This window comes from Gallinula chloropus (assembly GCF_964237585.1).
Source record: "Gallinula chloropus genome assembly, chromosome: 1".
NCBI lineage: Eukaryota > Metazoa > Chordata > Aves > Gruiformes > Rallidae > Gallinula > Gallinula chloropus.
The window spans coordinates 113,877,644-113,897,837 of NC_140085.1; the positions used below are offsets into that span (position 1 = coordinate 113,877,644).

Genomic DNA, 20,194 nt, shown 5'->3' on the forward strand with positions numbered 1-20,194 from the left:
AAAGGGAATGTTACCTCATCAGAAAGCCAAGATTCACAAGTTCTCTTGAGGCAAACATCCCCACAGGATCGTCTGATTCAAGGCCTCTCAAGCATGAGTATGGGATACCTCTCAGTGATGTTGGACATTTTGTATACTCTTCTGCATTGATTGTGTACTTGTCACAGGTCCACTGCCAGCTCAGGGTCACACACAGCGGACTGAGCTGCCATCGCTGACATTTATGTCCCAGGGATCGGGGAGTAGAGGAGGTGACCCTTCAGAGAGGAGGAGGTGACCCGCTTCCTGTTAGACCTATAGTGGGTGGCCTCAGCAGGTCATCTCCCCATTGACTGCGTAGGGGAGTGAGGGTCTGGCATCGTGAAGCCATACACAGATCATTTGACTGCACTCACTTGAAGTTACTGTAGGTATGTAGTTACAGCAGACACACAGCAGGTATGAAGTTAGGGTAGACAAGTTCCCTGTAGTCATCCAGGCACCTTTCTAGAAGATCTGAGCAGGGCTCCCAAAAGCTTATTTTTATGGAGGGGTAAGAATCTCTGCTACTTACAACATTTCCCTGGCATTCGTTTCTGCTTTCTGTGGAACTGACCCACGACAGCAAGTGCAGGAAGGGTCAGATTAAATGACCAGGTGTGGCGACAACAAGGGAAAAATTGAGAGGGGTAGACAGGAGACTCACAAAAGTCTCCTTTCAGTACCACAGTTGGAAAACACAGCATAACGGCTTCAGTTCAGAGGCAAACACTGTCCTTATCTGAAACAGGTAGAAGGAAGAGCCTCACACACCTGGCAGAGCTACTGTTCTCACCTCCCATCCGTGTTTACAGTTGCAGATGTTTCAGAGCTATTCTGTGTTATCCTGTTACTTCGGCATCTTTGATCCCATTTATCTGAGTTCAGTAAAACTTGATGGAATGTCTGTGACCTCAATCAGGTTCGTGTGAAACCCGTTTTGCTCTTATTTGCCTAAGACAGAGGAGGCATGGCTATAATGTTATTCGGTTGTTCTGTGTGGAAAGAGGGAGAGGGTGAGGAAAGAAAGTGGATTCAGCCTCAAACATGAAGATCAAGCTGGTCAAAGTTCAGTGTAACCTCCAGAAAGGGGTGCCAAAGTTTGGAAATTCAAAGCTGGATGCCATCCAACTTCAGTTGGAGCAGGAGGAGAGGAACGGATTTAACGGAATTAGTTTGGTTCAGTCATCCCTCACCTATTCATGCCTTTTTTTCAGGAGAAAGGAGATCCGTGTGAACATGCATGCCAGGATGTAAACAGCGAGATGTTCTTGCCTATCCACTTTATACCCAAGCACAACCCCAGGGCAGAAGATGCTTTCATGTTCCGTTTCCAGTGTTGCTTCTGGACTCTCTTTCCCTAATGCAGCTCAGGAACTAGCAAATGAGTGCCCAGGTTTATTCTCCTCGGTCCCTCATACCTCACGTTATATCTGAAGGTGGCTTAGCAGGCTGTAGCAACAAGTTCACAGAATCACAGAATCATAGGGGTTGGAAGGGACCTCCAGAGATCATTGGGTCCAACCCCCCTACCAAAGCAGCTCCCTAGCACGTATTGCACAGATAGGTGTCCAGATGGGTCTTGAATATCTCCAGAGATGGAGACTCCACCACCTCCCTGGGCAGCCTGTGCCAGGGCTCTGTCACCCTCACTGTGAAAAAGTTCTTCCACGTGTTGTTGTGGAACCTCCTGTGCTCCAACTTGCAGCCATTGCCCCTTGTCCTGTCCCCACAGACCACTGAAAAGAGGCTGGCCATTTCCCCCTGCATCCCATACTTGTTGAACATAAGTTGTTTGAACTTCCCACTGGTGTACCTTTCAGTCTTGCAAAAGATTTCAGGGAACAACCTGGGCTCAAAGTAACTTCAAGATGTTTTCTCACTTCTCAATGAATGCTTTAAGCAAGCTTACACACTTCAAACTCAGCTATGCTGAACCACACGGCTCTGAAAGCTAAGGGCTGCGATAAGGTGTCCTCAGGCAACAACACGAGGAAACACAGAGAGGGAAACTTTCTTTTGCAACAGGAAAGAGTTCCCGAACGCAGCTGTTTGCCCGCTAAAATCCTGCACCCAGGGATCCCGTCGGGCAAAGCTCTGTCAGCTGGGTTTCCCCCCGAGACCCGTGAGCCAACGTATAAGGACAGGAGCCGGGCTGGAGCGGCGGATTTGGCAGGGTCTGGCGTGTGTGACAAGCAGGTCCCGAGGAGAGAAAGCGGGGAAGTTGCGCAGCGGGGAACAGGGAGCGATGCGACGCAGCTTGCATCTCTCTTGGGAAAAGTACAAGCAGGGAAGGGTTGTCACACGAGTCAGGGTGTGTGTCTCAGTCCGTGACAGCCCTCCAACCACTGCCAAGGAGGAATGAGGGGGGGAAACAAGTTAAAAATAAAGCCCTTCGCACGGGGTGTGAAGGCGAAATCATGTTTCTTCGCCAAGAGGGAGGTGCCGGGACCTCGAACTGCCCGGCGAGGGGTGGAGAGAGCCGGGGGAGGGCGGGCGAGGTGCCGCCGGGTCTGAGTCAGCCCGGCCCGCACGATGTGCGTCGAGGGCAGTGCCAGGCACGGCGCCGCCGAGAAGCCTCTTCCCTTCCCCACGGCCCTCGCGGGCTCCCCCGCGGCGGCGGCGGCGGCGACGCGTCTCCCGGGACCCCGCTCCGGCCGGGACCCCCTCCCGCCGCGGCGGGGGGCGGCTGCGCTGCGGCCTCGGCCTCGGGCAGGGCAGCTCCGCCCTCCTCCGCCTCCCGCGCCCCGCCGCCCGCGCGGTCCCGGGGGCAGCCGGAGCTGCCCCGCGGTGGAGGGCGCCCGGCGGGCCGGGGGTGGCCGTGCCGCCAGCCGGGACCGGCTCCATCATGTGAGGCGGCGGTCCTGCCCGCCCTGCCCCGAGCTGCCCTCTCCCGCACCATGAGGGGAGAGGATGCAGGGCAGCACCCACGCCGGAGACAGGTAGAGCCCGGGCGGCTCCTCCGCCTCCTCTCCTGCGTGATCCTCATGTGCAGTGCGGAGGTCGCGGCGCTCGCCGACTTCTCAGGTACGGGGCGGGCCCGCCGGCGGCTGCCGGAGGGCCGGGAACGACTAACGGTCATCCGGGACGCGGCGCCCGGCGCGGGGGGCTGAGGAGCGCGGCGCCGGGGCTCGGGGCTCTGCCGCGGCGGCTGGGCCGGGGGGTGGGGCTGGGGAGGGCGCTTTGCGGAGCTCGGCGGCGGCGGCCAGGGAGAAGGGCACCTGCGCCCTGCCCGCCGGGCAAGGTTTTGGCGGCTGTCCCGGCGGCCAGCCCTCCGTAACGCCTCAGGAGGGGAACCCTCGTCCCCTGGCACCCCCTGACAGGCGCGGGCGTGAGGTGCCGGCGCTCTCCGCTCCCCGGCCCGGCGGCGGACCCCACCCGAAACAGCACAGAAAACTGCGTATAGACCGGCGAGCTCCAGGCACATCGTGTCCCGGCGCCGGGACGCGGGCCCGTACCCAGGGGAGCAGGGGAGCGTGATTCAGACGTGCCGTGTGAAGGAGGGGAGGAAGGAAGAGAGGGGTCGGGGGCTTCCAGAGAGGTCAGGTGGGAAGGGGCGTGAGGACCTGAGAACTGCCGGCTTCTTCCCAGCTGGGCAGCGGTGGGAAAGCTATGCGGGAATCGGGCAGGGCCTGACCCAAAGTGCGTGGAAGTCCCTGGAACGATTCCCACTTTCTCCTGGAGACTTGGAGCCGGGCCCTGCGTGGAGCCGTCCTTAGCTCCGGCTAGCGAACAAGTGCCGCGCTCCTCTCAGGCGGGAGCGCTGGGCTGGCGAGGGTCGCCTCAGAGCGAGCAGGGGCACTGCCTGCCATTCAGCGAGCCCAGGTGGGATCCCTGCGAGGGTGCTGTGCCAGTGCAGGATGAAGCGGCTGCGGGAACTGGAAAGACGTCCTTGTCCCCAGCAGAACGAAGAAGCAACGCCTCTTTTCTGGTTGAGAAAACTGCGCTCTTGCGACTTTCCTTGTGCTCCGGGACACCTCGGTGCTGTTAGACGCTCATGGAGAAGAGCGGTTTGTCTCCTTCCTCTCTCTCTTTGCCAGTAATCACGGCATATTCCTGGCAGTTGCAGGCTTAAAGAGCTGCCTCTAGGGCAGAAAGCAAACCTTACCTTTAATGAACAGGGCAGAACCTTCCAAAAGCCAGTCGAGTGCACCGGGACAAAGTTAGTGTATAATTAATAGACCGAATGTGTTGTGATGCATATTAATACAGTTTGTGTTAATACAGTTCAAAATGCTGGTGACCGTTCTGTGGAAACTATTTTCTCAGCAGTAGAAAAATGCTGTTCCACTTTATTGTGTTCAACTCGGTAAGCCTGAACGAGATGATCTTTGAGGTCCCTTCCAACCCAAACTGTTCTATGATTTTATGATTCCTAAGCAAGCAACGACCAAAAATAAAGACCAGCCTGCATTTCTCCCATTAGATTCCTTTCACATGTATAATGAGGCTTTTAGATACTCTCTTGTCTCCTGCTCTGGGTTTTTTGTGGTTTGTTGTGTTGCTTTTTTTTTTTTTTTCTTAACTGCTGGCTTTTAGATGTCCATTTTGGAATCACATGGTAGTTCTGCACAAGAAAATAAAATAAATGTTCAAATTTTCCCTTTCAAATAGGCACTGAGTTAAAAAATATCCCTCTAGTTTATCTAGGAAAGTTCCTCTCACAGAAGTCCATTCACTCTTCAAATGAAGTTACTTAGATAAGGTCATCCAAGATACATTTCAGAAGTACAGCTGTATTCAGGATTCATTGTACACTGAACTTTCCTAATAGGTAGAATGACCAAGGAAAAATCTCCATCTCACTCCAGAGATCAGTATTAAAACTGTCATGCAGACAATTCAGTAAATAAGATGTAGAAAAGAAAACCAGATTCCAAAATTCCTGCCAGACTGGGAAGTTTCCAGTCCTGAACAAATTCTGCTCACATTTTCTTTTTACTTTTAACATGGAGATCTAATCCAGAAGGACAGAAAAGACCAAACTGTTACTGCAGCTTTTTCCAAAAAAAAAAAAAAAGAAAAGAAAAGGTATCCTGAGCACTCAGAGAAATTTTCACCTGCTTCAGAAGTAGGTGCTGTGGGCCAGGAACACTCAGAGGTAAGATGACAGACGCCCTGCGGTGCCTTCCCCAGTCTGTTTAATACCTGTTAAAGAATCAGAGCCAGCTCCGGAAGAGCAGCTTCAAGCTGAGCTCCTGGAGTTGCTGCCCTTCCTTATTTGCAGCCTCCCTCAGCGGGAACAGCGACTTGATTTTCATAAGCTCTTCTTGCATTTACATGGAAACAAACCGGCCCGGTTTAAAGGGGCAGCGCCCTGCAGCTGCCAAGGTACAGGCAGCTCCGGGGGGGGTGGTGAGGAGCGGGGAGCCGGCTTCACCCCCACCTGCCCTTTCACTCTTCTGGAATGGGCTGTTTCGGCGCAGCCCAGCCCTTCAGAGGGTGAAGCTTCCAGGCAGCAGGCTGTAGGTTTTCACGCACAGCCCATGACTTAGCAAAAGGAATTGAGACCTGCACCTCGAATGTGCTCTGCACAGTTTGGCGACGTGGCGCTGGGCGTTCGGGAGTGCACGGAGAATGGGAAGGCCGGTTGCTTAAACTTCTCCTCCTTTTTACAGATTTCAGGCTTTTATACTCAGATTATCAGGTGCATACTTTTTTGGGTCATTGCCTTTTCCGCTCGGTGTGTTTCCAGCATCAGATCTCTACCTTAGCAGCCCAAACTGTGTCCCTCTCTCCTTCGCCCTCCACGCCCCCCTACCCTTCTGACAGCTTTCTATAATCACTTCCCAGGCTGCTGTCTGATCTCGACAACTGCACGTGTAGTCTTTGTTGTTCTCTGGATGCCTGTACAAAGTCATGTTAGCAATTCTAACCTGCCCGGGGTCCCTCTGTTCAGCACAAGCCCTAGCTGCTTGCTTGTCCCCACAGAAAGGTGGCCCCTCTTGGGATTTGTTTGATGTTGGAAAGAGGAGCAGGGAGCAGTGTATGCGGGTAGGGAAAGGTTATTATTTTCTGGTTCCTTTTTTTTGTTTGACTTGTATTTATTTAGAAAATTGTGGTCATTTTTTATGGATCCCTTCCAAGAACAGAAGCAGCAAACTAGTACAGAACTTGTCCCTCCTTTTTTCATCACAGAGGTTGGCAACTCTGGCTGCAAGTAGAACCTCTTCATTTGTTTATTGCAGGTCAGTTGCCACTGTGATCCTGTTACTACTCTTGCCCTTACACAACATAGAGATGTGCATTCTTGTTCTCATGTTTCTCAGTGCACCTTTAAACTATGAAGAAAAAATTTTGGCTTTTTTTTTTTTTTGAGACATTTCTTCACTGTGCAATAATGTATTATGAATTGGTATGTGAAGCAGTGTTTTCTAGGGAGAAAAATGTTCTGAAACCAGACTCCAGCAGCAGTTCTAATTCTAAATCAAACTCTTTGAGGAGGACTCGGTGTCAGTAAGGACAATTAGTTTCTCCTTTTAATAACAGGAGATATTTGTGGTAAAGGAATGTGGATACACATGATACTTAAAGATCTGCATCCACTCTTGTCTAGCAGTTTGGTAGCAACAAAAAACATATTTATTAATTGCCTTGGTTATTGAAAGTTGAAGCTTGTCCTGAGGTTTGCAGTCCTCTGTGATTGACCTGTAAAAGTGGAATCCAAGCATGTATGCATGCCCAAATTTGAAACTGAAAGATGAAGGTTTGGACGAAGAGGTACAGACTTAATCCACAGTTATTTCCTTAGATCTTCATGCATATTGGTTTGATCTTACAGCTAGAGAATTTTCTTCTACTCATGCCTGCTCTTCAGAAGACATCTAAAATACTTTTTTACCAAAATAGTCATGCCCACAGTTTCATTCTTACTTGACAAAGCTCTGTCCTCACATTGTTTTTCTCAATGATCACTTGCAGCTTTCACATTTCAGATCAGGTCTCAGTCCAGGAAACTGAAGACTGCTGTGAATTTTGCTAATTCTCCAGTCTCTGGGAGCCAAAAGCCTAGATCCTCTGGGCTCCTAGGAGACTGTCAGATGTGAAGAGGGACACATTTTTCAAGCAATCAAGGTCACACAACAGCCATTTCCTCAAAACTCCTCTATGTTCAAGGAGCAGTTCCCAAAACAGGCAAAATAAGGAGCTGCCAAGACCGGCAAACTTGAATATTAGATTTCTAGAGAACTTGCATCCCAGTAATGGTTGCTGTAGGAAGCCCAACTGTCTGCTACCACTGCTGCTGAGAGAGGGTTGGTTTTGCTGGGGATGGTGGCTGTTACCCAGGAGCATGTGCACAGCCAACAGCAGGAGTCACTGCTCCCTCATCTCATCTCATATCTTGTCCCCTCGCCTCCTTTCTGGCAGTGGGAGAAGTGCTGGGCTCTGGCCTTGGCTTTCTGTCCTAGCCCTGCTCCTTCTCCCACCTTTTCTCCATCTGTTGCAAAAGTGAATTGACCTCTTATCTGCCTGGGTATAAATTCATTCTCTCTGGCAACACTGAGGAATACCCAGTCAACCTCTTTTTTACTCCTTTCTTCCTCCTCTTCCTCTTCTCTGTGCCACTTTGATCTTAGGCTTTCTGCCGGAACCGGCCTCCTTTGCTCACTTCAATCAACCTCCCTTCCTTTACTTAAGTCCCAACCAGGTTTTCTGGGCAGCTTTCAAGAAATGGTCCTGTAACTGAAGATCAAAACTGTGTGACTGCATAACTGGGCTGAAGAATGACTTTCTGGATGTGAACGGAAAAAAGCAGCCCACTGTTTAGGTAGAAATTTTTAATCTTTGCCCACTGGTGTCAACTTTTCTTTCTTTTTTTTCTCAATGGTTCAGACAGAACTAGGCATTGCTTTAACTCCATAGACTTGATCTTCTTACTCAGTGGTAGAAATCAAGTGGGTATAATGGAAAAGCAAACCATTTCCCCCAAGAAATATAATCTGATCCCATGACCTTTCTGCATTAGAAGTTTCCATGAAGTTCTGTGGCTCTCACCCATCCCAGATTCCCCCAGGCAAAAGGAAAGCAAACAAATGCTTGGAGCAAATGCTTTGTTTGTAATAAGGAGGCAGGATCAATCATGACCAACCACAATGATGCAAAGGGGTTTTTGTTGGTTTTGTGCTGGCCAGATAAAATCCCATATACATTTTCTTTAGTCGGTTCTATTGACTGACAGTGTAGCAACCGGAGCTTGTCCTTGGACCAGGATATTTAAAGAGGTGCTAAAAGGAGTGATGTCAGTGATGCATCTTCTTGTTGATACTGCCTTGTAAATGTCAAATGGAAATTTTGGTCACTTTGTTTAAAGAAGAACGTTTCATTTTAGAAACATGTTTTATTTCAGTAATATGGGAGTTAAACCTCAAAGTCTGCTTTAAAGTTTCTCAAAGTAGAGCGGGTTTGGATCTGGTATTTGTTCTGTGGAACAAAGAGGTGTGTGTCAGAAGTGAGATTTTAGTTTAGATCATGGTGCTGAGATCCAAGGTTTTGTTTCAGGCTTGTCTCTGTAGTTCTGGCTGCTTTCCTAAGGAAGTGTTGCTTATGAAATCCCATTTTAAATGGGCATTTTTATTATTTTTTTTTTAAATCCACTGATCAGATTTAATCATTCTTTTTAAAGAAGTAAAAGCTTCAGTCCTGTTAAGTTCCTACACATGCTAGGCCCTACTACTATCCCCAAGAAAGGATGCCACTCCAAAAGCTCTCCCAAAGTACAACAGATGTTGGGAAATTCAGGCATGAGACCCAAACCTATGGGAAACCTGACTTCCGGAGCTCCACTTCTCAGAACCCAACATGTTTGAGTCTGTCTTTCAGATCCTTGTACCTTTGGGGCAGGAACTCTCTTTGTTCTCACTGTGTAGATTGCTGGCACCTGACATATCATGTGTTATTTGTATTGTAAATAAATATCAGGGATTAGCTCCCCCCTGCCTTCCTATTCCATCTGCTCCCGATACCCTTCTTAGTAAGGCAGAACTTGCAGACAGTCTCAGCTTTATTAGAGGAAGAGTTCACAGACCTGTTCCAAATGAATACTCAGATTTTGATAGAAGTGTCCCCAGACAGAGAAAGCACTGTCTGACCAGTCACCAGTTATCAGAATTCTGTCATCTGCCAACCACATTCTACAAGTAAAATGGAAATATTTTGATATATTACCGAACACAGAGAAAATAGTGTCTTAAAGGGAGCTGAAAAGCAGAAGGAGGCATGGTGGTGCCTTATTTGTTCAGCCTTGGTGAGTCACTTCAGCTGAATTTCTGTGCATTTTAAGAGTTTTGTTTCAAAGGTCTATTGTGTGGCTTCTGGCAACAAATTAAATACCAGTGATGTTTGGCTCTTAATTTAGAATTAATTTTAAAACATCACTCATAAGTCCTGATTGAAAGCCTATGGCCGCTGGAAGGATTCCCAAGGATTTCACTGGGGTTTGGATTAGGGTCTTAACCCACAAATATCTGTTTATTTTTCTTCATTGTATTTATTCTTGGATGGGAAGGCAAGCATTAATTTTTCAGAATATTTTTGCAATTTTGGACTTTTCATTTATTCAGACTAAAACTGAGCTGGAGATGATGAAATATTGTAAAGAAGTCATCAGGCTATGAGGGGTAAGGGTTTTTGGTTTGGTTTTCAGGTTTTTGTTTGGGGTTTGTTTGTTGCTTTTTTCTTTTCCTGGCTTGGACTTGCTGCACTATAAGCCTTTCTAACACTGCTGATCTGTGAGCTGCCAAAGGATGGATTTAGTGATTCGATGGGCAAATTCCCCGACCTCTGATTTTTTTGAGTGTCAAATGTAAATGGTAATACAAAAAAAAAAAAATACAGGGTTTCAATCAGAGTTCTGTTTGTAAAGAGACCTGTATTTTGTTTTCTGAAGAGCTGGCAATGAATAGCCCTGTGTCCCTGTCAACTCTCCCACCTTCAAGTTTGCATGGAGGTTCAACTTCCTCAATCCAAGTTTTCAAAGAATATACTTCCCTGTAGTCCCTGAGGTTCTCCTGGTTGAGGTCTTTGGGAGCATCATAACTTTGCTGTCTCTTGGGCATAACTCATTCTGTCTCTAGAAGCAGTAGCCCCCTGCTGAGCCTTTCTTGTTAATGGCACTGGAAGAGTCTACTCTCCAATCAAAGGAAGGATTTTCTTGGCAAGAGCATAAAAGAGCCTCAACAATGTCAATTAACAGTGTTGTACCTCTTGTCAGCAACTTAGCATAGGGGAGAGAATCTACTGTAACAGTCCCAGGACAAGTATTTACCACTGTGGCTTCATGGAATAGTCGAGAGAGTTATAACTGACCATAGCATGGAGCTTGCTACAGATCAAAATCTTTGGGAATCAGTAACAGTTTCCTTCTTCCTAACACAAGAAGGGAAGCAGGACATAGAAAGGGAATGAGAAAAAAGAAGCTGCATAGGGATCTCTCCAATTTCCTCAGAAAGCCATTGGGATACAATGAAAATAAGTATCACTCCTAGAAGAAAACACAAGGGAATATGAAACACTAGATCCGAAGGAAACAGAGAACAGCTGTGGGAGGACATGAGAGAGGGGATAGGCATCTGGTCTGCAAGTCCAAGATTCAAGGGTTTTCCCACTCTGCAGAAATGTAATACACATAACTGCAAGTCTGAGCCGAGTGGCGCAGATATGAAGGGGTCATCTGGTTCCTGGAGAAACAATGCCCATGTGGCATAACCAGAAATTTGCAGGAGGTCTGTACTTTATTCGTGATGTCTTGGTGGTGTTTTTCCAAGAAGAACTCATGGCTTGGCTTCTTGAGTGTGCTGCTACTCACTGAATAAACCCTGTTTACATAGTAGAGTTTGAATATGTGCTTATGCAGAATTATCTGCTGGTTACCTGGGTCCTTTCTCTGGTTAAAGGGAACCAAGGTCTTGCTGAATTTGACCCTCAGATATAGCAGACACTGAGATTTAGGTTCAATAAAGCGGTTATGGTTGACGTTATGATCCATGAGGTATGACTATCAGGGAAAAAATTACACAAAACAATTTCCTTAGGAAAGCACACATGGTGATAAAATAGTTCACAGAAAACCTGACTGATGTCTTAATCACTGATGCCTGTTTTGATTGCCATACTATCCCAAAGGCATTTTCACTTTCAATTTAAGCATTCTTTTATTGAAGGCTTAATCCCTCACTTGTCATTAGGGCCAGTGAAAGCAAATTGCTCCATTAGCAGCAGGGCAATTAGCTCTCTCCGTGTAAGTGTGCTGTCTCTTCAGCAGCCAGTTGACTTTTAGCATTAGTCAATTAGGTTGAGTTGAAAAGTGGTAGTCCTTACTTTGACCTGTAAGCTCAGGCTTCAATTTTCGTGAGACCTGTAGGAACTTTATTTCTTTGAGCTCTATACCCCTCAGGTTTGAAGCTGTCCATTGAGCTTAAAAGTTCTTGAGTAAGGAAATGGCAGATAGACAGAGATCAGGATCTTGTGAGCCTCATCTTTCAACTGAAACTTTCAAGGACTGATTATAAGAAAAGTAAAAGCTTTGGATGCTCTGAAACAAAACCAGACACTTGGAAATGGAAAGGGTTTTTTTATATCATCAGAACGAGATTACTGCTGTTTTTTCCAGGTGAACATCTATCCCCTCATCAAAAAGTTTTAAGGTAATACAAAAAATACTGTGGTCATACAAAAACTATTTTCCTTGCATGGCAAACCAGCTTCTCGTTACATCTCCCACAGTGCAAGCAGAAGGATGAAGCCTTGAGGACAGCAGTCACTTGTAAAGGGTATAAGTGTTGGGAGGAACAGTGGAAAAAGGCACACAAGAAAAACAAGCAACGAAGGGAAATTAAGTCAAATTAGTGACTATGCAAGAAAGCATATATAAAGCAAGTGTGGATTTTTGTGTGTATCCGCTGAGTGAAGCTGTAATGCTCATTTCTGAACAGTGGGTAGAATAAACAATGCTTCTGCCTAAGGGTGTTTCTTACTGATAAAAGACTGCAGGGCCGAGTCGGGTGGGAATGACTCAAAGAGTGTGCTTACAAGGCACTTGGCTGAAAAAGCATAAAGTGATGGGGCAAGAAGCATAGTGTTGTGAATTTTAGAAACAGTGTCTTTCCTGGGTAACCTTTTGCCTTCTGTCACGGTTACTAATTCCAAAAAAGAGCTACCACAGAGAAAAGCCTCACAGACAGCCGAGGTAGGAGACAAAAGAGAATTAGGAGAGGCAGGTCCTTGCATCTGTGAACGGAGCCAGATAGGCACTGTCAGAGCCACACACGCACTGTCAGAGCTGCACGTCAGAGCCACACACGGAGCCTGTCGCTGAAAGCAGCAACTACGCAGTAACTCTGAGCAGCACAGTCTGTGGGGTAGCTGCCTCTAAACACCAAGTGGAAGGTGTGGCTGAGAGGATGGGGCAGGAATATTAGGGGTTAATTTCTCTCCAGTGCTTCCTTCACAAACCAATGGATGAAATATTGCTAAAGCAGTATGGTGGCTGGATCCCAAACACCAATAAATAGCAGATTGATGCTTCTAATGGTGTTTGTAGTAGAGTTTATCAGCAATTCTATTATCGCCGCTTGAGATCTCTTCCTTCAAACTTGCCAATCTTGCTTGTGTATCTTTAATGACTGTTGGCACAATTCTTTATAAAACTGTGGGAGCTGATGTAGATTTACCGACTGGATTAGCCTTCTGGGACTCCCACAACAATATGTGTGCTATTTCAATCTATTTTTATCTAAAATGGATTTGTATGTCTTTAAAACGAGCTAGCAAATTGCTGTGCTAATTAAGCCAGATTGAACGATGCGCAGGAACTAATATTACTAAATCTGTGTATGAAGGCCCAATTCTGGGAATCCTAGTAGGCTGCGTGCTACTCAGCTTCAGGCTCTAAAAATATTAAATCACAAAGCCGCTCTCTTGCCAGAAAGACATTACATCAGGCAGTGCTGGGACTGCCTTTAATACGCGCTCGGCATCAGCCTCACAGCTTGAAATGCTCTTCTCCTTGATGCTCCCGTATGGTGAAGTTCATGCCAGTGCTGTGAGGCTGGACAGAATATAGACGTTACTTTTTTGAATCTGATGTTGACAACTGAAAAAAGGGCCTTAAGGCCTCGTGTTAGCATAAGGAATGAGTCCAGCAAACCTGAGTGCCCTGTACTGGCTTGTGCCGCACGCGGGAGACGTAGCGCATCTCTCGGCTGACCGTTTCCGGGCTTCTTGGGCGTCACGTTGTTTTAAACTGAAACTTTCCAAGTTCCCAATTTTTCAGTGTTTTTAAGAGAAAAAGAAAGAATTCTTTCTGGATTTTCATACCTTCAGGTTCATTACTACCATTACTGTTGCAGTTCAGAGCGATTATGCCAGGAGCAAATGTTGAGTCTAAAAGCTGTAACCTTTTAAGAGCTCTGTTTTACACAAAGAAGTATCTGTTTACAACCTTTACTGTCTTAGGCCAGTTATTTTTGTCTGTCATTGTTACTACAGTTTATCAGTCCTCCTCTGCAATGAGAAGTGAGCAGTAGGGCTTAAAGCTTTGTTCGGCTGCTCAGCCTCGGTGTTTTGTGTGTTTTTCTGGTGCTATGTTTTTTTAGTCAAAGTTCTTTGTCAACACAGTGGGTGCTGTGACTAATTTGGCTAATTCTGGAAGAAAGGATTACGCTTGGATTCTGCACTGATGTTTTGAGTCTCGGTAGAAAGTTACAATGAGTGAGTAGCCCGGGTTATGCAGACAGTTGGGTGGGATGGTACCTTCTGGCCTTCAAATCAATGGGGTCTGTTTATTGCCATATGATTCAGGCTTAACTTCTGATCCAGTCTGCAATGTCTTGTAGATGATTTTGCATGCAAAGCACCCCATACACTGCTTATGAATGTGTGTCTCGGGTAAATGGGAAAGCTCCTAGTGAGGCTTTCACACAGAGGCATGGAGATGTTATCGGGACACTGCAGTATTGCCAAGTTTTTCTAATTTAGATAATTCTCACAATAGTTGGCATTTTTTATCAAGTTTCTTGTTGTTTTAAAGAAGATTCACGTTTATTTTTTTGAAAATAAAAAAAGAAAGGAACATTAAATAGTCCTCCTCATTGCAGAGTAACACTTGAAAAAGTGACTGCCAGTGCTAAATATACACACACCACTGCTCAGATGGCCCAACAACCCAGAAGACAAAGAGAAGAAGACAACACTAGGTTTAAAACTTTAAATTGCCTAAGGACTTTTATAGGATCTGCATAAGATTCTGTTTGCTCAGGGTAGGAAACTGCATAACTCACCAGTCTTCTGGTTTCCCAGTCGTGACTTGACTCCACCCGTGCTGGGGTGCGCCATGGTTGTGCTCCAGCCTTTCCATGTGCCCTGCTTTCCTGGGGAAAGGAATCTTCTTAGTTGCTGGCCAAAGAGGAGCTAGCGTGTGCTTCCCTAGCTCACAGGGGACCAGGACTTTGAGGTATTGTAGTCCAGGCACAGCCTCCAGTTCCCAAATTAGATATTCTTTAAAAAAAATAATTGAAAAATATTTTAAATATCTTAAAAATATTTAAAAATTATATTGATTAATTAAGTAGACACAAACCAAAAGATTCTGAACAACAACTAGTGCCCTGAAGTGCCTCTAGCCCAGGCAATGTGCTGGGCTGGTGCCTGAAAATGACACAATCCTGCTGTCTGATTTGGACAGTGACACAACCTCACTGTCTACTTTGGATGACCTGATTTCATTGCGCCAGTTGAGAGAAATGCAGAAAAGGAAGCACGCCTCAAAGACTGACAAACCCATTCAACTGTTACAATGCCCTCTCTCCTGATAATCACGGCTGTTATTAATTGTAGAGATAAGAACATATTTTTCCCCTAATGTTACTTTGTTGTTCAGCTAAATTTGCTGCCTTGGAGGGAACTGTGTTTCTGTACAGAATTTGGTAAACAATATAGGGACACTTATGGTCTCAAGAAGATGAAGCTTTCTACTGGAGTGACTACATGGCCACACTGCCCAGGAAAAGAGGGAAAGCAACTGGAAACTGCTCCCTCTTGCATAAGCACCGCTCCGGAGCTGAGGTGAGAGGCAGCAGCTGCTGAGAAAACTTTACTCCCTCTCTGAGCCCCATCTTCCAGGTGGCAACAGGGCAGGCAGCACCCCAGTGGGACCCCATGAAGAAAGGAAAGAAGCTGGGGTTTAAGCAAGAGGAAATTGTGACTTTTTGAGTGGGAATCCTTCCTTGGTGTGGGCTGTGATCTGCCCGGTCGGCACCGCTCTTCACAGAGGTCTGACCTCTCCTCCTGTGGCTACGTCATCTGTGTGTATAGTAATAGAAAATGCAGGTTTGTGTGGTCAGCCATGTGAGACGAGCAACTCAGATACTAGTACGTCACCACTTCTCTTATCAGGGCTTGGCAGCCAATTTCCATTGCTATTTTTGTCCATTATTGTGTGCAAATGCACAAGGATTTTAATATCAGCAGTGTCACTTTAAATGCCCCTGGGAAGGGCAGAGAGCATGGCGCCTTACTTTCACCAGCCCATCTAACGCTGTTTTTACAAGCGAACCATATTGCTTATAAAGCATCAGAGCAAGTTTTCTAAAAAGGCATTTCTTTAAAGGATTGAATAGTTGCAATTGTGGAGAAAGGTGCTTAGATACTGGATTAGGAATTTGCAGGATCAAAGTAGCAGTTAAGATGCCAGGGAACTCATCCAAATCACAACATAGCTGATATTCTTTAGGGAATACTGGGCTGTTTTGTACACAGCGCTCTTGGCTCCAAGTAACTTAAAACCTGAAGAATTGAAATGATTACAAATATCGGGCTAAATCTTTCAAGGTGTTGAGTGCCCACGACTCACATTGGGCTGAATACTCTTTTACACTGTGGCCCTTTATGCTGCAATGGCAATGTCAAAGGCATTCAGCAGCAGTAAAAGCCACCAGAGGCTCCTTTACAGTATCGGACTGTAGTGAAGTCGCTTGGGTGAGATTGGGCGTTTTGCCCATTTTCCTGGCAATACTCAGCACCTTCCAGGAGCAGGCTGACAGAGGAGTAGCTCTGGCAAGAAAGCTCAATTATTTGTGATCTCAGTTACACAGAAAACGTAGGGATGGATATGTTTGGGGGTTTTAACCTGTGAGAAGCTACAGGGGTTTCTCCTGGGCTGATCTCCTGGAGATTCACAGAGTTGTAGGGGTTGGAAGGGACCTCTGGAGATCAGCTAGGTGACTCCCCCCTGCTAGAACAGGATTACCTACATCACGTTGCACAGGATTGCATCCAGATGGGTCCTGAATATCTCCAGAGAAGGAGACTCCACAGTCTCTCTGGGCAGCCTGTCCCGGTGCTTGGTCACCCTCACAGTGAAAAAGCTTTTTCCTCATGTTGAGATGGAACTCCAGCTTGTGCCCATTGCCCCTCATCCTGTCACTTGGCACCACTGAGAAGAGTCTCCTCTAGACACCCACCCTTCCGGTATTTATAAGTGTTGATGAGATTCCCTTTCGATCTTCTCTGGGCTCTCAGCCTTTTCTCATATGGAAGATGTTCAAGAGATCTAGACTGCAAACACAGGGCATGGAATTCTTCCCATCCTGATTTTAATGCCAGTGCTCAGTCTGATTTCAGTGAGGTGAGGGACTCATCTGCATCTTTGCTGCACTGGAAGGTCTGTCTACCTGACTCCTGTCCTCTCTTGAGCTCTAGATGGGGAACAGCAAAGGCAGTAGCAGAGCAGGCTTCTCCTTTCTCCAGAGTGACTGATAGGGGAGCAAAATTTTCCTATCCAGTTGCTGCAGTTGGAAAAAATGCCAGTGAACTGAAATATTTTATTTTCAGATCCTTTACTTGGAATATTTGACTTTCTGTAAACATCCCCCCCCCCCATTTTTTAATTGTTCATCTTTGCAGAAAGGTTTAAAAAGGAACCAAGGTGTGAAAATTAAATGGCAGGAACAAATTATTTTTTCAGTATTTAAGAAAATTACCTTTTTTTTAATGATTAAAAAAATTGTCATTCTATTTCTGATTCAGAAAAAAGAATGTACTGTTTGGACTTTTCTTCTCTGTTATACTGAACAGTAATAATATTGCTGTCACCACAGTGGGGTAAGGAAAGGCTTTTGAAGAGAAGATACTAGCTTTTGTCTTTAATTATACCAATTATATGCTTGGAAAAGAGGCAAGGATAGGAAAATTATAATTTTGGTAATTAAAAAGATACGTATGTAATCATGGTCTCAGTTTTAAAACTTCTACAAATCTTTTCTCAAATAAATCAGCAGAAGCTCTTAGTGCTTTCTCATTACTTAACATAGCAGGTTTGGAGAATTATGTTTGGTTTTTTTGACCTGGATATGGATGAACTTGGTGTCCTACAATTTGGGAAATTATTTTGGAGGCAATTATACATAATTTAATGCTTGCATAAGAATAAGGAAACTATTCAAAATAGTTATTATATGCACTTTAATAAAAAGTTCAGCTAATAGTGGAAGAACTAGAAAACAGATTTGCTCTGATTGTAGCACACTGGGTTATTGGAAAACTCTTGGGGGAGAAAAACAGTGGGTTTGGATCTAATTTCCATGTTTTGGGTGAGGAGAGATGCTGCATCATTCGTACACTGGTATTCTGTCACCTTTACCTCTCCTGTCCCTCATGCCTTTTCATCTCCTTCACCCACAAACATTTTCTGCATAAAGTTGTAATCCAATCAAGTGTGACAGAGTGGTAGGGGATGCTGAAGCTTCATAAGCATAGGTGAGGAAAGTCTTTGAATTAAATTGCACCTAATAGTTTCCCATCACAGTGGCTAATCTGTAATGGAAGGGCAGTAGGAGGTTAAATTTATGTATGCTTGTGGTGATAACAGAAATCTTGGCTGAAGAGGTCATACATGAGGAAATACAAATCAGAAAACCAGCCATTAGCGCTGCTGCTCATGGACTTACTTAGAAGATGCAAATGGATGGTGCAGGTAGATGGCTACATATAGATCCTACCTCTCCCTCTTCTGGTAACATGGGCATATTCTCTAGTAAACAGAAAACTCTATATATCTTTCTCCTATGTTTCTCTCCAGCACCTATAGTGTCCAGCCTCTAATGGACCCCCTTTCCTCTGTTATCCTAGCACCTGATCCAGTGATGCAGAGGGAATCACTTGGGTGAAACAAGGCTCCTAGGAGCCCAGAAGTGCAGAGTGTGAGTTTAAGGCGAGTTGTAAGGAATACCTTAACCCACTGGAATGCAAGAGTCTAGCCCACAGAACTAAACAGTAGCCCTCCCGACTTCTGCAGATGTGCCCTGGGATGGTTGTTACCCATGGCTGGCAAGGGCCTGAGCCCGTGTAATGAAAAGCCGTCTCCAACGTAGCGCCGCTGCTGGGGTGCTGGTAGGGCTCTGACTGGCTGCCATGTGACCTCTTGTTTCCCAGACCTGAGCGTCACTAGCGTGTAAAGGTTGACCCATTCACAGAACCATGTGGTGTGGCAGAGAGCCATACATACAACCTTGACTACAACAGCCTTTGCAGAGACTGACTGTGGTTTTCTTATTATCTAACGAGCTTGTCATTTCCTGTACTAGTTGTAACAGAGCTGAATATTTTCTAGGTTACCTAACCAAACTTCTGCAAAACCATACCGCCTATGCCTGCGACGGGGAGCACTTGAGTCTGCACTGTCCTCGGCACTCAACAATAAGTATTCAGTCAGCATTTTACGGGCAAGACTACCACATGTGTAGCACTCAGGAGGCTGAAACCAGGATGACAGAACCCATAAACTGTGTGGCACCCACCTCTTTGCAGGTATTGCTTGTTGTAAAGGTCCAACTTGATGCACAGAATGTTTTTGACGGTCACCATGCGATGAGCTGTGCTGTGTGGAAACAGCAAATGTTCACAACTTGGAATGAAATGACATCATGTCTATGTCAGTTTACCATCAAAAGTACTACAGCGGAGGATTTGGCCAGTAGGGTATTACCATAGGATTGTGAAAGCTTTGTGGATTGCCTTTTATTTTGATGAGCCTTGCTTTGGAAACCCCATTCTCAAAGTTTGCTAAAATAATCAATTCCCTTCTCTTCAAGGTCTGGTCATGACTGAGTAGATCAGCCTTAATCCATCACACTGGCCCTCCTCATTCTCAGCAGATGATACAAACATTGGACAGAGCTGGGTTACAAATCCACTGAATAATGTGGCATTCTGGTTGGCATTTGGCTTGCTCTTTGCCTGTCTTCACTCCCTGAAAAGGCACTGAGACAGCTAAGCAGCAGATCCTCAGCACTTCTTCCGATACCTGCATTTCCATGAATACATGGATTGTATTAGTGTTACCCTACAGTGTGTTTGCTGGGCCCATTTAAGTATAGCTTAAAATGATTTCTGCTTCATAAATCATTACTTTCTGTTGTGGAGACTTTTGTAACAAGGCTGAGGAGGTTCGACTTGCACTGCTGTCAGAGGTTTGTTTCATTGTAGTGAGAATGTCCAGTGTTAGGCCAAATTCAGTAAAAACTGCAAAAATGAGTAGTCAGTGGGATCTGAACACGTTCAGTTGGTGAACTGAACTTTACAGAGGCTCGCAACATTTGTGCTTGCAACCAACACATTGGAATGTCTGTTCCCACCACTAGTGAGCTGAAGAGTTTTATGGAGTGGTTTGGTGGCAACAGCCTCTCTCCAGAAACAATACAAGGGCAGTTTTATAAGTGTGGCTCGCCCATGCTGTACTGCAACTTCTGAAGACATTCCAGACATGACCTACAGGCCATGTGAAAGTACATTTCTCCACCAAAAACAGTAGGCCAGATGCATCCTTGATGTCATTTTACTGACTACAGCGAAGTGACACCAGTGATTATTTTGGGTTCGTGAGTGCCTTTGTGAAGTCTCCATGGGCAGTTTTTTTATCCCCTTGAATGTAATAAACACAGCATGGGATAACTGTTGTATAAACTATCATCATCATTCAGGCACTGTCACTGATCAAAGGCATGAAAGCATTTTGAAGAGGCCACGAACGTAAGAGATACGAATGCTCTGCTGCTCAGGGAGTTCCCGTTCTGTCAGGGAGAAGACATGCATCCTGTAAACTGATTTCTTAGAAAAGAGTACCAATGATCTCATCCCTCCTCCTCTTCCCTTTGGAGCCACATCTGCAGTCTGCATAATGGGG

At 45.8% G+C, this 20,194-nt stretch overlaps 1 protein-coding gene across 2 annotated transcripts in view; it reads left to right on the forward strand.

Moving 5' to 3' along the window:
- Positions 1 to 2,918: 2,918 nt before the first annotated feature.
- The window catches only part of EVA1C (eva-1 homolog C), a gene marked incomplete at its 5' end in the record, with an annotated part of 40,439 nt that continues 23,163 nt past the window's right edge, over positions 2,919 to 20,194 (forward strand). Inside the window, 2 exons of one of the 2 annotated variants that reach the window (XM_084270480.1) lie at positions 2,919 to 3,045; positions 18,623 to 18,819. In XM_084270480.1, coding sequence (XP_084126606.1) covers positions 2,919 to 3,045; positions 18,623 to 18,819 — 324 coding nt within the window. The remainder of the gene's footprint in view (positions 3,046 to 18,622; positions 18,820 to 20,194) is intronic. The other variant, XM_084270479.1, reaches the window with a different exon arrangement.